Source organism: Sminthopsis crassicaudata, chromosome 5 (assembly GCF_048593235.1).
Source record: "Sminthopsis crassicaudata isolate SCR6 chromosome 5, ASM4859323v1, whole genome shotgun sequence".
Classification (NCBI taxonomy): Eukaryota; Metazoa; Chordata; class Mammalia; order Dasyuromorphia; family Dasyuridae; genus Sminthopsis; species Sminthopsis crassicaudata.
In genome coordinates, this window is record NC_133621.1 from 197,068,267 (window position 1) to 197,083,539 (window position 15,273).

The following is a 15,273-nucleotide window of genomic DNA, read 5'->3' on the forward strand; positions in this document are numbered from 1 at the left end:
TACTTTCTAACTTTGAGTTTTGGGCTATTTTATTTATATCATCATTCTCTCTGCTCTTGATTTTGAAAGACAGACTTTGGTCTTGTACCTTTTAACCAACCAAACAATTTCTATCGATTGTTATTTCTGTTTACAATTCCCTTTTTGGATATTTCTTTGCTTTCTCAGAGCCATTGTTTAGCTGAAGGTAACAGACTAACCCCAACCCACATCATTAGTCAAATGTAATAGACTCTCCAGAGTATGGAATTGAGCTTTAAAAAAAAAAAAAAAAATCTGGTTGAAACATTCAACTTTTTCAGAAAGATGGCTTTTAAGAACTAAATGATATATTTTAGTATGAAGACATTTGGTCACTATAAATCTTAGCATATCTTAACATAGAAATAAAAAGTCTTATTACCATAAAAAAAAAAAAAATGCCTGTTTAGGGATCCTAACATATCTAGAAGGAAAGAATATATAGTTTTATTTCTATCTATGTGGGAGGACTTCTGAGAATCAAAACGGGCTGAAATCCTCTTATATAACCCTCGAGTTATAGTGTGATGTTAAATTCGAATTCTGACCCTGATCTTAAGTTTCTAGCTTTTATTTGGGGTTCACACATCATCCATTTTTTCAGTAAGTATTGTAAACTTCTAGCTGGGAAGAGATCCACACCTCCTTCAAAGCAAAAGAAGATGGATATAGTGTCAGGCTCAATTAGATCCAATTGTGCTGGCTTTCCTAAAGGGAACAATGCAGCTTTTGTGATATACTCAAGCAGAAAGCTTGGAAATTTTACAAAACAATCTTACCCTAGCCGAAGCTAGATGTTGGCCTCTCTCTGGGAAGGGGACTGATTCAGAGAAGTTTTGTGTTCCTATTTTATATACATTTTATAAATGTCAGTTCCTTTATCAGTATGACTTAAGAAAAATGAAGTGCGTAAAACTCTGAATAAAACCAAGATGAATGTGAGCCAGAAACTTCATATCCATAGTCTCAAAGCAAGTAGGTGTCAGATTCAGAGGTAACTAACTCTTCATTAAAGGGATAGCAGAGCTGTAAAGAACCCTCCTGCACTGTAAAAACACTCACCAGGGTAGAATCAGGGGCCTGCTTCAATTGTAGAAGTGGTTAAAATGCAAATGTAGGAGAACTTCTGGTCTCCCCTCCCCCAGGAAAGGGCTTAAATACAGCCAGGCCTGGAGAGGAATGTTAAAAAGAGGGGATGAACTACCCTACTCTTTTCCATGGGGACCTTCACACTGTGAGAGATTCAGTATGCATGACTGAACAAGCAAGCAAGGACAGCTCTCTCTTAACTTTCCTGAACAATGGCTTTAGCTCCCTCCACCATTTCACATCCTCCCCACACCCAATATGAGAACAGTAAGGGACCCCATTACTCCTTCCACTCCTTCTTTCAATGTGTGATTTTGTCCCATACTTAGCAACTTATTTTTATTCCCCACTCTCCCTGAAAGAAAAGTTGGCCATTCTGTTGGATTTTGTTTCATTTCTTGAAATTCCCATGTGAATAATATTGTACCTTTGAAAGAGAAAAACTAGATTTAAACTAATAAATAATTGATATATAATCTAATGTCTAGGAGATTTCAATGGTCCTTCTAAAAAGTAAACTTTTAATTGTAAGGCTATTATAGATCCACACAGAATGCATTATATCCTTTAACTCTCTAGAGAATACAAAAATAAACACACAGTGCCTTAAAAATAATTCACAGATAGACTGATTTTTTTTCAAAAACATATTTCATATTTCCTCTTTTTATTATATAAATATCAGTTTAACCTTTTACTGTAAGAATATAAAATGTTTTTAAGAGGATCTTTGTTATTATTTATACAAATTCACAAACAGTACAATTAATTGATAGGGTCTCTGGGTTTGTTTTAACTCTGTGATCTGGCCTATTACTGTGGAGGATTCTTTAAAAAAAAAAAAAAAAAGAAAGAAAGAAAAGAAAAGAAAGGCCCTCCCTACTAAAAAAGTAAACATTTTTTTAAAGCCACAGTTCCCACCCACCACCAAAAAAAAAAAAAAAAAAAAAAAGTAAAAAAGCAAAAACAAAAACAAAAAAACACAACATCCCTTAAACCAAAAGTCATCTATTCCTCCATTTAGAAACAGAATTTTTAAAAAACCCACGAGCTCCATTTTATTGACTGAACTGAGATAAGACATGAATTTCAGTCTCCTCCCCCTTCACTTTACAGCCCCTGGGTTCTACAGGCCAGTTCTGCACTTTTCTCCACTCCCAATGGGAAGCCTCCATGACCTTTTTTTTTTTTTTTTTTTTTTTTCTTGGTAGGGAAATTTGGAAAAGGGGTTAGGGGGAAGGTAGAGTTTGCATATATAATAATCATTTTCAAGACACAATCTGCATCTCACTTTAAACAAACAACAACAAAAAAAAACCACAAACAAAAAACAAACAAAAATAAACCAGTCCAGTCCTCATTTTCCCTATCATTTGTGCTATAAATTAAGTCAAGGTTCAGAGATACAGTTGGGTCCCCCAATCTCTATGGAGGAAAGAGAGAAAATTATAGCCAGAATATGGAAGTGAGATACGCTGGATGGGGGAATTTAGAAGAATCAAAACAAAAAGATTTACAAACCCATAGGGGTCTCTTTCCAGTCTAGGCACAAAAATGTTTCAGTCTCAAAATATCTTTCTTGTAAGAATTCCAGGGCTTCAGAAAAAAGTAAACTAAAACGAGGTAGCCAGACATATATAAATGTATATATTATATATATTTCATACACATATATATAATATATAGGATATATTCAGCGGAAAAGAATGGTACTTAAAAATCCACAAGGATTTCAAATTTCTTCCAAAATTTAAAAAAAAAAAAAAAAAAAAAAAAAAAAAAAAGAAAAAGGAAAAATACCATGAATACCAGATTTGTTATAAAAGAATAATGAGAAGAGACCAGGATTAGTTACACAAGTAGAGAATGTAGTAGCTGGGTTTGCTGTTTTTTTTTTTTTTTTTTGTTTTGTTTTGTTTTTGTTTTTTTATACACTTCAAAATAAAATCCAGATCACAGTATTCAATTAAATGCATAAGTGAAGGCAGAGCTTCTTCAGCAACTCCTCTGGTTTAAAGAGACTAGTCACTTGACCCTCCTTCATCCTACACTCCTCAATGCAAGGTGGCAGGGGTACAGGCAGCTGAATCAGTCTTCAATTCCTATGCAAAAAGGGGTGGCTCTATGTGGCTGGGGCTGTCCCCATCCTCAGTGTGAAGGACACGGTGGACTGAGTGCAGCAGAGGAATGACAAAGCTGGATCCCTTTCCAGCCCCGAATGCCAAGACAGACAGAAGGGGCCCCATTGGCCCAAGGAAGGGAAGAGAAAATGAACTTTCTCCACCGGGAGAGTCTGTGTCCAGGGCGCGGGGTGGGCGGGAGGAAGGGAGGGAGCGAGCCCGGCCCTGCCGCCCTCACCTGACCTTCTCACTTTCAGTCATCTGCCAGAGTCCCAGATTGAGCACCTTGAGGCAGGGGAGCTGGGTGATGCGCTCCAGGCCCCGCTTGGTGATGCGCGTGCAGCCGTAGAGATCGATACCTGTAAGCTGGCTGAGGTGCTCGGCGATCAGCTCCAGGCCCTTGTCGGTGATCCGCACGCACTGGCCGATGTTGAGGGTGCGCAGCCCGTGCATCTGCCGGACCATACGATTGATGCCGTCGTCGCTGATGTGGCAGGAGCACAGGGACAGGGACTTGAGGCCGTCCAGGCCTTGGGCGATGTAGGCCAGGCTCTGGTCGCCCACCTTGTCACAGAAGGACACGTCCAGGCCGGAGAGCCGCAGACTGCCCATGGCCAGGTGCATGATGCCCGTGTCGCTGATGTTGTCGCAGGAGCGCAGGTTGAGGCTGCGCAGGCTGCCCATGTGGGACAGGTGCAGGAGGCCCGCATCTGAGATGCCCCCGCAGAAGCTGAGGTTGAGCAGCCTGAGGCCGGCCAGGCCCCGGGAGATGTGCTTGAGGGACAGGTCGGTGAGCTTCTGGCAGTCCTGCAGCGTGAGCTGCTCTAGGCCCAGGCAGCCCTCGGCCGCGCTGCGGGTCATGCCAGCCAGGTGCCCGATGCCCACGTCGGAGAGGTGGCGGCAGCTGCGCAGGTTGAGACTCTTGAGGCGCTGCAGCCCCCAGGCTATGAGCAGCAGGCCCGTATTGGTGATGTTGCTGCAGCCTCCCAGCTCCAGCACCTCGAGGCCCTTGAGGTACTGAGCAATGCGGCCCAGGCTGCTGTCCGTGATCTGCTTGCACAGGCTCAGGTTGAGGGCCCGCAGGGAACCGATCTCCTGCACGAACGCGTGGCCCAGCCCGTTGTCCGTGAGGTTGTAGCAGCCGCTCAGGTTGAGGCTCTCGATGTTAGCCATGCCCTGGATCACGTAGCTGAGGCTGCGGCGCAGGCTGAGGATCTGCACCCGCCGGATGCCGCGGGCCTGCAGGCTGGGGAATAGGGACGGGTTGGCCCGGCGCAGGTGCAGCTTGGCCTCCACCCCCCGCCACACGGACTTGTGGTAGGCGGCGTCCCGCCAGGCTGTGCACACCTGCGCCGCGCGCCCCTTGTCCCGCACGTCCAGGTAGCCGAAGATCATAGCCAGCAGCTCCGGGAACAGGCACGAGATGTGCGTCTCCATCTTCCTCCTCCCCCCTTCACGGGCGCCGGGGGGAGGAGGCGCGGGCCCGGGCCCCAGCCGCCCCTGGCCCGAGGAGGGGCCGAGCCCCGCTCACCACCGCCGCCTCCGCCGCCGCCGCCGCCGCCGCGGGCCCGAGATCCCCCCCAGGTCTCCCGGCCTTCCGGCTCCGCGCCGCCGCCAAAGCCGCCAAAGCCGCTCCTCCTCCGGGTCCGTCCTTCCTGCCTCGCCGGCCCTGCCCTGCCCTGCCCGCCTGCCTGCCCCCGTCCTCCCGCGGCTTCGCGCTCACATGCCGGGCTGCGGGCTCGCCGCCTCGCTCGCTCGCACTCACGCGGCCCCGCCCGGCTCCGCAGGGCCCCGCTGGTCTAGCCCCGTCGGGCTCGGGGAGCGAGGCTGCCGCCGCTCCGCCGCCGCCGCTCCCACGCCCCCTGCTGCATCCTCTTCTTTCTCCTCCTCCTGCCGCCGCGGCCGCTGCCGCCTCTGCCTCCGGCGGCCGCCGCCGCCTGGCCGGGAAGAGGTCGGGTGGGGGCGGGCGGGCTGGCAGGGAGGCCGGGCGCCTTGGGCTCCGGGCCGCCGGAGAGGCTTCCTGCTGCCTTTGTCTCTCGCCCGCTTTTCAAACCCAGCAGCCCCGGGCCGCCCGCACTCCGCCGCCCAGGCGGGGGGACAAGGCGGCCGATCGGGACGGTGAGGGCCGATCTTTCTCTCCCCCCTCCGCCCTCCGGCAGTTGGGCGCTCCCGGCTCGCGCAAGGAGACCGCCGCCGCCGCCACCGCCGCCGCTTCCTCCTCCTCCTCCGCTTCCTCCTCCTCCTCCTTCTCCTTCTTTCGCCGTCTAGGCCGCCGTCGCGAGGCTCCCCTCTGGCTTCAGGACTAGCGGGCGGGCTGCTCACTTGGTAGAGTCCGGGGCGTCCCCCTCCACTGAGCAGTTCCTTCTCCCTTCCTCTCTATCTACCCCCGCGTCCGCTGAGACAGTGGTACGAGCCGGTGCTGCCGGAACAGTCGGAGCCGTTACCCTGGAAACCGAGTTCTTCCCTTTCTCCTCGGCCCTGATTGTTAACCCCGTAGGCGCCGGATGAGAGTTTACGGCAGTCCTCTCCTGGCCCGCCCCTCTGGGAGGCTCACTCTGTTACCCAGTCCAGTTTCCTCCCTGGCTGCCCTGCCTATCCACCACTTCCCTACCTCCCCCACTGTTTTTACTTCCTCGGTGTACATCCTAGTGTGGATGCCAGGCAGCCTGGTCTCTGTGCCCTCAGCGCTCTGGGCCACCTCTGTCAGTCACCTTTGGGACTTCCTCTCCCCTCTTCCCCCCCCTCTTCACCCTCCCCCCCACCCCCGCACCCCCCGCACCCGCCTGGCTTCACTGCCTTCCTATAACCCTCCCCAGGCTCTCACTTGCCCCTCGTCAGTTAAACAACTAGCGTGTATTAAGCACAAACTTTGTGCCAGGCACTATTCGGGGCGCCCGGGACACCACAGGGTTCCACAGAAGCAGGGCTGCCCCTTAAGGAAGCATTATCCGGATGTGGCGCGTATACTTTTGTATCAAGACACGCTATTTGACTTGCATGGGTGACCTCAGGAATTTCTGCCAGAAATCCTCAGCTGTTGGTTGTCCCCCAAAGGTGCCATTTCCAGGAGATTTAAACGGTGCTTTTAGGACGGTGTCCTGTACTGGGATGTATGGCAAGAGGGTCTTCCCTGCATGTACAGAGTGGGCAGGGTTCCAGTTTTCCAGTCCCTTCAGTTCATTCTTGCAGCTCTCTGCTGCATTTCACGCTGTTTTAGCATCCTCGCCTCTTATTCTTTCTCTCCTGCATTTTCATGATCTTCTAGTTCGCTAGTCTTCTTCAGAATTCTTTGCTGGATCACCGATATCACTGCCTTAATTATGAGTGTCCCATAGACGCTATCATAATTACTTTCTTTTTGATGACCTCATTGGCTCTCATTACTTTAATTTTCTTTCATTAATCTAAGTAACAAAAATTCACCTTTCCCAGCTATCCATACCACCATCATATAAAAAAAGAATAAAATGAACCCCTTGTAACAAAATACATAGTCAAGGAAAACAAAGTCCCACTTGTCATAGTCCAAAAAAAAAAAAAAAAAAAAAAAAGCCTTATTTTCATTTCTCCTGGATTTAATTTTTACTTTTAGGCAGATGACTTTCAAAAGTATATATCTGACATCAGTCTCTCCCCTCAGTTTCAGTTCCACATCACCAATTGTCTATTGGATATTTCAGATGTTTGAACATCTTTCCCAAATTTCCCTATTTCTATGGAAGATACTTTCCCCCCAATTCCAAAGTTTATAACACCAGCATTTTTCTTAAATGGGCTTTTCCTCATTCTGTGTATTCATTTGCTAATTATTTCTGTTTCTGCTTTCACATCTCACTTTATTTTCTTGAATTTTTGAATTTTTATTTTTTCACTTAATAGGAAAAGTGAAAAATTTTTATTTTTTCTAAATGACATATAAATATAGTTTTCAACATTCATTTTTGTAAGGTTCTTGAGTTCCAATTTCTCTCTCTCTCTTCCTTCTATTCCCCCTCCCCCAAGACAGGAAGAAGTTTGATATAGGTTATGCACATACAATCATTTTCAATATATTTCCTTATTACATGTATACATATATGGTATTTAACTTATACTTTAACATATTTAACATGTATGCCATCTGGGGGAAGTGTTGGGGGAAAGAAGGGGGAAAGTTGGAACAAAAGGTTTTACAATTGTCAATGCTGAATAATTGCCCATGCATACATCTTGTAAATAAAAAGTTATAATAAAAATATGTATTTCCTTATTACTCATGTTGTAAAAGAAAAAATCAGAAGGGGAAAAAAAACATGAGAAAGAAAAAGTAAACCAAAAAAAAAAAAAGAAAGAAAATAATGTGTTTCAATCCACATTCAGTCTCCATAGTTGTATCTCAATGTAGATAGTATATTTTATCACAAGTCTATTGGAACTGTCTTAGATCATTGTTTTGCTGATAAAAGCTAGGTCACTCATAGTTGATCATCACACAGTTTCTCTATTACTTTGTACTATGTTCTCCTGGTTTTGCTCGCTTCATTCAGCATCATGTAATTCATGTAAGTCCAGGTTTTTCTGAAATCTGCCTGTTCATTATTTCTTATAGAACAATTCTACTTTCACATCTCTCACATGTAAAAACACCTCTCCACTCACATGGCCACCATTGTGGTTTAGGTCCTTATTACTCATTGCCTGAGCTATTAAAATTCTCATCTTCCATACAGCTACTAAATTGATTCTATTCCCTTAACAAATTATTGACACCCTGTTGCCTCTAGGATAAAATATAAACTCCATTGTTGCTTAAATATATATACATACATACATATATATATATATATATATACATATAGATAGATAGATAGATAGATAGATAGATAGATAGATAGATAGATAGATAGATAGATCTATTTCAGTCCTCTAAGATCCAGCCAAATTGACCTTTTCTAAGCTCCTCACACCTGGCACTCTCCCATTTCTGTAACTCTCTATGTCTATCATGCCTGAAAACACTTCTTCCTCACCTTTATTCACACAATCTGCTTTTTAAAAATGCTATAAACTTACCTGGTACCCTAAATTCTTGTTTTCTTTAGATTCTAAGACAGCAAACATTAATTAAGCACCTACTATACGTAAGGCATTATGTTACCTGCTGAGATTTTGTTTGTTTGTTTGTTTGTTTTGCTCCAGGTATAAAGGGATGATTAAATATTTTTTAATGTTAAAGGAACCTAGTAAGGAATTTCACTATCTCTAACCATTTTCTACATTAAGAAGCTTTTTTTAGTTTGTTAGCCAAAAACCAGTATATTTTATTTGTCAATAATATTTTACTTTACATGTAAAGATAATTTTCAACATTCATTTTTATAAAACTTTTGTGTTCCAAATTTTTTCTCCTTTTCTTTTCTCCTCCTCTCCCACCAACACACCAAGCAATTTGATAGAGCTTAAACATGTACAATCCTTTTTAAACATATTTCCATATTTGTCAGTTGTGCAAGAAAGTCAGACCAAAAGGGGGGAAAAAAAGCAAACAAGACAAGAAAAAGTAAACAAAACAAAGAAAAATGGTAAAAATTAACTATTCTTTGATTCATATTCAGTCTCAGTAATTCTCTCTGGATATTTTCCAGTCCAAGTCTATTGTAATTGTCTTGAATCATTGCATTACTGAGAATAGCCAGTCCATCACAGTTGATCATCACATAATCTTTCTGTTACTGTATACAATGTTTTGCTTCTGTGCACTTGACTCAACATTAGCTCTTGTAAATCTTTCAGACTTTTCTGAAGTCATCCTCCTCATCATTTCTTTTAGAACAATATTCTGTGGAATTGGAATTTTATAGAATGGAATCAGTTCTCCATTTACATTCATGTTATCATAACTTATTCAATTATTCCCCAAATGATGGGCAGCCACTCGATTTCTAATTCCTTGCCACTCTATGAAAAGAGCTGCTACAAATATTTTTGTACCTGTGGATCCTTTCCCCTCTTTTATGATGTCTTTAGAAGACCCAATAGTGATACTGTTGGATCAGAGTATGCAGATTGATTGTCCTTTAGGAATAGTTTCAAATTGCTCTCCAGAATAAAACCAGTATATTTTAGCTGGCACTTTGTATATGAATTTATAAAATAAAAATACATAGCCTTTGTGTCTATATCTCTGTTTTCTTCAGTTGAATGTTAGCTTTGTCACCATATCATATTTATATACAATGGAATATGTATCTATGCAATTCTGTTACCTTCTGTTTGTTATTTTTTTAGTCAGGCCTTTAATACTGTCTTTCATTAGGTTTTAGTAAGTTTATGTAAATAAATTAAGGATGTAAAGCCCAAGGAAATTTCTGACGTGGGGACCACAACCCTTCATGACAGGGAAAGGGTAACAAGTGCTTCGGAAATAAGTAAAGGAAGGGAGGGAACAATGATCAGGAAAGAGAGAATGGCTACTTCAACTAACTTACTATTCATACAGAAAAAGATGAAAAATTGGAGGAATGAAAGTTTAATGCTGAAGTGGATAACAGAATCTAGACCTGGAAGGTAATTTAGTAATCATCTGGTTCAAACCTCTTATAATTACAGATTTGAAAGCTTGAGTCCCAAAGAAGGGAAGTGATTTGCCTTTATCTGTAATAATTTAGAGTTTAGTTAGGATTAGAACCTAAGTATTTTTTTTTTGCCAAACTCTATACTATAGAAATTAAAACAAAAAGAACCATAGGACTATAGAATGTTATAATTGAAATGTAACTTGGAAATCATCTAGAGTCATAAATTACCTATTTTATTGCAAGGAACAATAATCACAGAAATTTACTTGGGACAAGCAGAATGAAACATCCTCAAATTAACTTTTGAAAGAAAAATTATCTTAGGGTTAGGAGAGAAACATTAAGTTTTAATAAAAGACCTTATGGCAAGGAAAAGACACTGGGAACAAACTGTCTTATAATGGGGACTGGTTTCAAGAAGGAATCAGCTCACCTGGGATGTGGCTATAGGATTTGGAAAAGGGAGGAAGCATGACATCTGGTAGCTTTCTATTTTCAATCTTTTTTAAAAAATTAAATTCTAAGCTAGAAATACTATCAGAGCCCTCAATTTTTGTTCCCTGACGCAAAGCCTTCTTGTCCTTCCCTAGTTAAGTTTCAGTTCTTTACCTAGTCCAACCCCTCATTTTATAGGCACTCACTATTATTCGTTTCATCAATTGGCACATTTTAAAATTTGGTTCCAGTATGTATAAAGGTTTTTCCAGATTAGTATTAGAAGGGGTAAAGGACTTGGGAAATAATATTGTAGGAAGTTTTGGTTATGGGAGGAAGTCTTACATTGAGAGCTACCAATGTCAAAATTACAAATTTTCCTCACTAAAGCTAGAATTTGCTCACTAAATAAAATTAGTAGCTTCTTGTAAATTTTTACTGATTTTATTGATTCCTTTTGTCTTTACTTGGGCATTTCTGGGGGAAGTACTTTTTCCCAAGACTAAATTTTCCCTTGTAAAATAGGAGCTTTTGATGTTTATGATTTTAATTTTGTTCTTTTAACTTATTGATATAACTAGCATTTCTAGAAGTAAGTCAAATGATAGCGTGAGAGAGGCATTCTTACTTAATCACTATTTGTATTAAGAAAGTGTTTCTCCATTGACAATAAGGCTGTTCCTGGGTTTTTACCAATATGCTTTTAAATGATCCAAAGCCCCATTCCCTTTAGTCATTTAAAATAGCAGAGACTATCTCTTCAACTTGCATTTGCTGATTGGGTCCCATGTAGAACTTCTGCCCTAAAATAGTTCTGCATTCTTAAAATTATGTAGTCAATAAAATCCTACTGTCGGATTTTCCCTCCATTTGACACAGCTAAGGGTGGAGGTATTTATTGTAATGGCATAGTATGATAAATAGTAACAAACGTTATCCTATAAACCTAGGACATTCTTCCATAAATATAAACAGTATCACAAAGAAGATTGGGCACACATAAAGGACACAAAATTATAGAGATATACATGTAAGAACACATGTTTCAGGTAAGCTAGCATTGTAGAGTCCTAAGACTGATTCCTTTCTCATGGAATCCTAGTACTACCTTCCTCCCTTTTCCTGTTAGTTTCCACAAATATGTAAGGGGAAAAAATGAAGAACAATTCTCTTTCAAGCACTGGGTTCTTTTTTGTAGGTTAGCATGACTCGGACTAGTCTGCTACTTCAAATTATGGAATAGAAATGAAAAAAGTAATGAAATCATTACTTTGCAACAAGCCCCATCCATTGGTGGCAAGGACGTAGAGTTCTTCTAGGGTAGAGATTGGCAAACTACAGCATGTGGGTCAGATTTAGCCTATGAGGAAAGGGGAATAAAAAAGGGAATAAACATATTCCCTCAGTGTGTGATACAAATAATCCCTTTGATATTTACAATAACCCCCAGAGGTATTATCTCCCTTTTACAAATGATGATGAGGCTTACAGAAGTTAAATGACTTGTCCAGGTCACACAAATAATATCTAAGATTGATTTGAACTCATCTTTCTTTCTTCTAGAATAGCTAGATGGTATAGTGGATAGAGTGCCAGCCCTGGAGTCAAGAGGACTTGAGTTCAAATCTGGCCTCAGATACTTATTATCTGTTTGATCCTGGGCAAGTGACTTGACCCATTTGGACTCAGTTTCCTCATCTGTAAAATGAGCTGAAGAAGGAAATGGTAAACCACTTTAGTATCTGCCAAGATAATTCCAAGTGAAGTCACAAAGAGTTGGACAGGATTGAAGTGACTCAACAACAATAAAACTTCCTTACTCCAGACCAGCATTCTATCCACTACCTGTTGTGATAGCACTGAGCTGTTCTTAAATAAAGCTGCTTTGACTTCTGGTCCCAAGTCCTTTTCTCTTTCCAGTGGAGGGCTCTACTTACTAATCATTTCCCAGCACTTTTTGCTGTTTAATCATTTTCATTTATGTCCAACTTTGGAACCAAAAGTTAGAAACTGGGTATTCTCTGTTAAACTGACAATTCATATATATCATTTACCATAATATTGGAACACTATTTTCAATTTACATGTATCATAAGCTGATTTGTTGAAGCTCTTCAATAATCACTCATATTTTCCTGCTTTAGTCCTCTATAACCTGTGTCATATCAGTGACATATTCCATCCAGGATTTAAGGAATTCTTCATTTAGTATCTCCATGACAAAGATTTAAGATTTTCGTTATTGAGTCCTCTGTACTTAAGATTTTACTGGAGTACATACCAAAGATAAATACATAAAGATCACTTAATCAACTAACATTAAAAAGCATTTAAGAATCTACTTGGTGTCAGGCCCTGTCCCAGGAAATTCAAATATAAGTATGAACAATCTCAACTGTCAAGGAGTTTACTTTCTAGTGGGAAATAAGCAAATATTTAAGTGCACACTTAAATTAAGAATAAATTAAGAAATAGCATAACATAATAAAATAGTAACAGAATATTGTTGGTTGTTAGGGATAGAAGACATTAGCAATTGGGGGAATCAAGAAAGGCTTCAATGCTAAAGCTATATCTAAAAAGAAAAAAGAAGTCAAGGTGAAGAGGATGTATATTCCAAGAATGGAGATAGGCTATTATAAAATCATGGAGGAAGGAATTGAAATATCATGTGTGATGAACAAAGAAATTCAGTTTGACAGAATGAAAGAGTCAAGAAAGAAGAGTACTCTTCACATGAGGACATATGAGGTTTGCTTTTAAGAAAACTAGGAATTCTAGCAAATGGAGTAAAGTGTAAGTAAATTCTACTTTTGTAAAGGTATAGTCAAGAAGCAAGAACATTTGTCTAGAATGATAACTGCATGAAAGGGAGTATGTTTTATGAAATTAAACTGGAAAATAGGTTGGAATTATTATGAAGGAATAAAAATGACAGGTTGAAAATTTTGTCTTTTATCCTGGAGGCATGAGGAACCATGACAGATCTTTTAGCAGGGAATTCATATGTTCAGATTTATATTTTTAAAATACTAATACATCATATTCCATAATAAGTTCCAATGGATACATGATATAAGAATGAAAAGAGATGGCTTTCAGTACTCTGCCTAGGAAAAAAATTCTTAATAAGTGATAGAATAAGTCAGAAGACAAAAGGAACAATTTCAATCTCATAAAATTGAAACTCATGAATAAAATTGCTATAGAATTGAAAGAATAAAACAACTTATTAGGAAAAATCTTTGCAACAAATCTCTGATAAAAGTTTATACTCAAAGTTCTCATATCAGGGCATTGAAACAATAAACTAAGGAAATTGTTTCAAATACAAAAGAAGAAGAACCATTCTTTAACAAATAAGTAGTCAAAGGATATGAGAAAATTCTCAAAGTAAGAAATTCAAGTTATCAATAGTCACATAAAAGAATGCTACCTATCACTGATAAGAGAAGTGAAAATTAAAGTATCGCTGAAGTTTTACCTTATATTCATCAGTTTGATAGAAATCATAAATGGCAAATGTTAGAGCAGTCATGGGAGGCCAGGCACAGTTGTGTACTCTTGTCAAAATTATATATAGGATCAGCCATTCTGAAAAACGATTTTGAACTTTAGTCCTAAAATTGCTAAACAATACATGCCTTTGACTTAGTAATACAGCTATTAGCACATACTCAAAAATGTAAAAGAGCTAGCCTATTGACTAAAGCATTGATACCTTTGGAAATTGGCAATGATAGAAAAATTGTTTTTAAATTTTGCTATTTAAGGCACAGTGATACTGTGATTGAATGGGGTTTGCAGTTAAAAGATTTATTTTAGAATATGTTTTGTGACTCTGGACAAACCTGATCTGTAAACAGATGTAAAAATAGCACGCACTTCTCAACATAGTTGTGGGAGCAAACAAAATGATGTATGTAAAGTGCTTTTCCATTTTTATTTATTTCTGCAAAACAATTGTCCAGAATCACACAGCTAACAAGTATTAGATAATAATTGGAATGTTGGATGATTATTTTTTGCAAAAGAAAATCAATTTGGCATCTGTGCATGATTGAGAGCAGAGAAACTGGAAGTAGGGAGGCTAACTGGAGGGCACTGCAGTAGACTTGGTGAGTCTGTGTAAATGGAAATATGGTTGACAGGCAGTTAAGATAGAGATCCAGATGTTATGTGGGTAGGATGAACACAATTTGACAACTTATGAAATATGAAGAATGGATGTTTAAATATGATCAATGGATGTTTAAGCTTATAGACCTGTGAAATTGGAAGCCTGATATTGCCTAGTTATACTAGGAGAGGATTCAGGCCATTCTCTCAAAGAGTAAATCTATTGGGGGAGGAGAATCAAAGTTCCAGAAAAGGCCATTTTAATATAAGAACCTTCAGATTCCTGCCAAGTGCCAAGTAAAGTATTAGGGTCATCCTGTGCCGGGTCCCTGGAGAATTGAGAGACAAAGAAATGGTGGTCTTTGGACAACTACTAAAGAAACCCATTCTTCCTCCTTCAAACTGCCCTCAATCCCCAAATATGCGTGATATAGAGCATTTTTTCATATGGCTATTGATAGATTAGATTTCTTCCTTTGAAAACTTTAGATTTCTTCCTTTGAAAACTTTTCAAAGAACTGCTATAAATTTTTTGGACTTATAGGTCTTTTCCCCAGGTTTTTCTAAAACTATCCCCTTCCTCATTTCTTACAGCAAAGTAATATTTTATTACATTCATATACCATAATCTGTTCAGCCAATCATCAAATAGTGTCCATACCTTCAGTTTCCAATTCTTTACTATCATATTTTTGCACATATATAGGTCTTTCCCCTTTTTTTCTTTGATCTTTTTGAGATTTAGACATACTATGAAGATATATTCTGATGGAAGTGGATATCTTCAACATAAAGAAGATCCAACTCACTTTCAGTTGATCAATGATGGACAGAAACAACTACACCCAGAGAAGGAACACTGGGAAGTGAATGTAAATTGTTAGCACTACTGTCTATCTACCCAGGTTACTTAAACCTTTGGAATCTAATAT

At 40.3% G+C, this 15,273-nt stretch overlaps 2 protein-coding genes across 5 annotated transcripts in view; one reads left to right on the top strand and one right to left on the bottom strand.

Moving 5' to 3' along the window:
* The window catches only part of WNT5B (Wnt family member 5B), a 147,349-nt gene that overhangs the window by 89,311 nt on the left and 42,765 nt on the right, over window positions 1–15,273 (top strand). The gene's annotated exons all lie outside the window — the stretch shown is intronic.
* On the bottom strand, window positions 1,946–4,770 carry FBXL14 (F-box and leucine rich repeat protein 14). The gene has a single exon (XM_074269383.1). It carries the CDS (start codon window positions 4,665–4,667, stop codon window positions 3,465–3,467), a length of 1,203 nt encoding a protein of 400 aa, XP_074125484.1. The 5' UTR covers window positions 4,668–4,770; the 3' UTR covers window positions 1,946–3,464.

Excerpts from the sequence above, each read along its gene's own strand:
- FBXL14 (XM_074269383.1), bottom strand. The coding sequence starts at position 4,667 with ATGGAGACGCACATCTCGTGCCTGTTCCCGGAGCTGCTGGCTATGATC.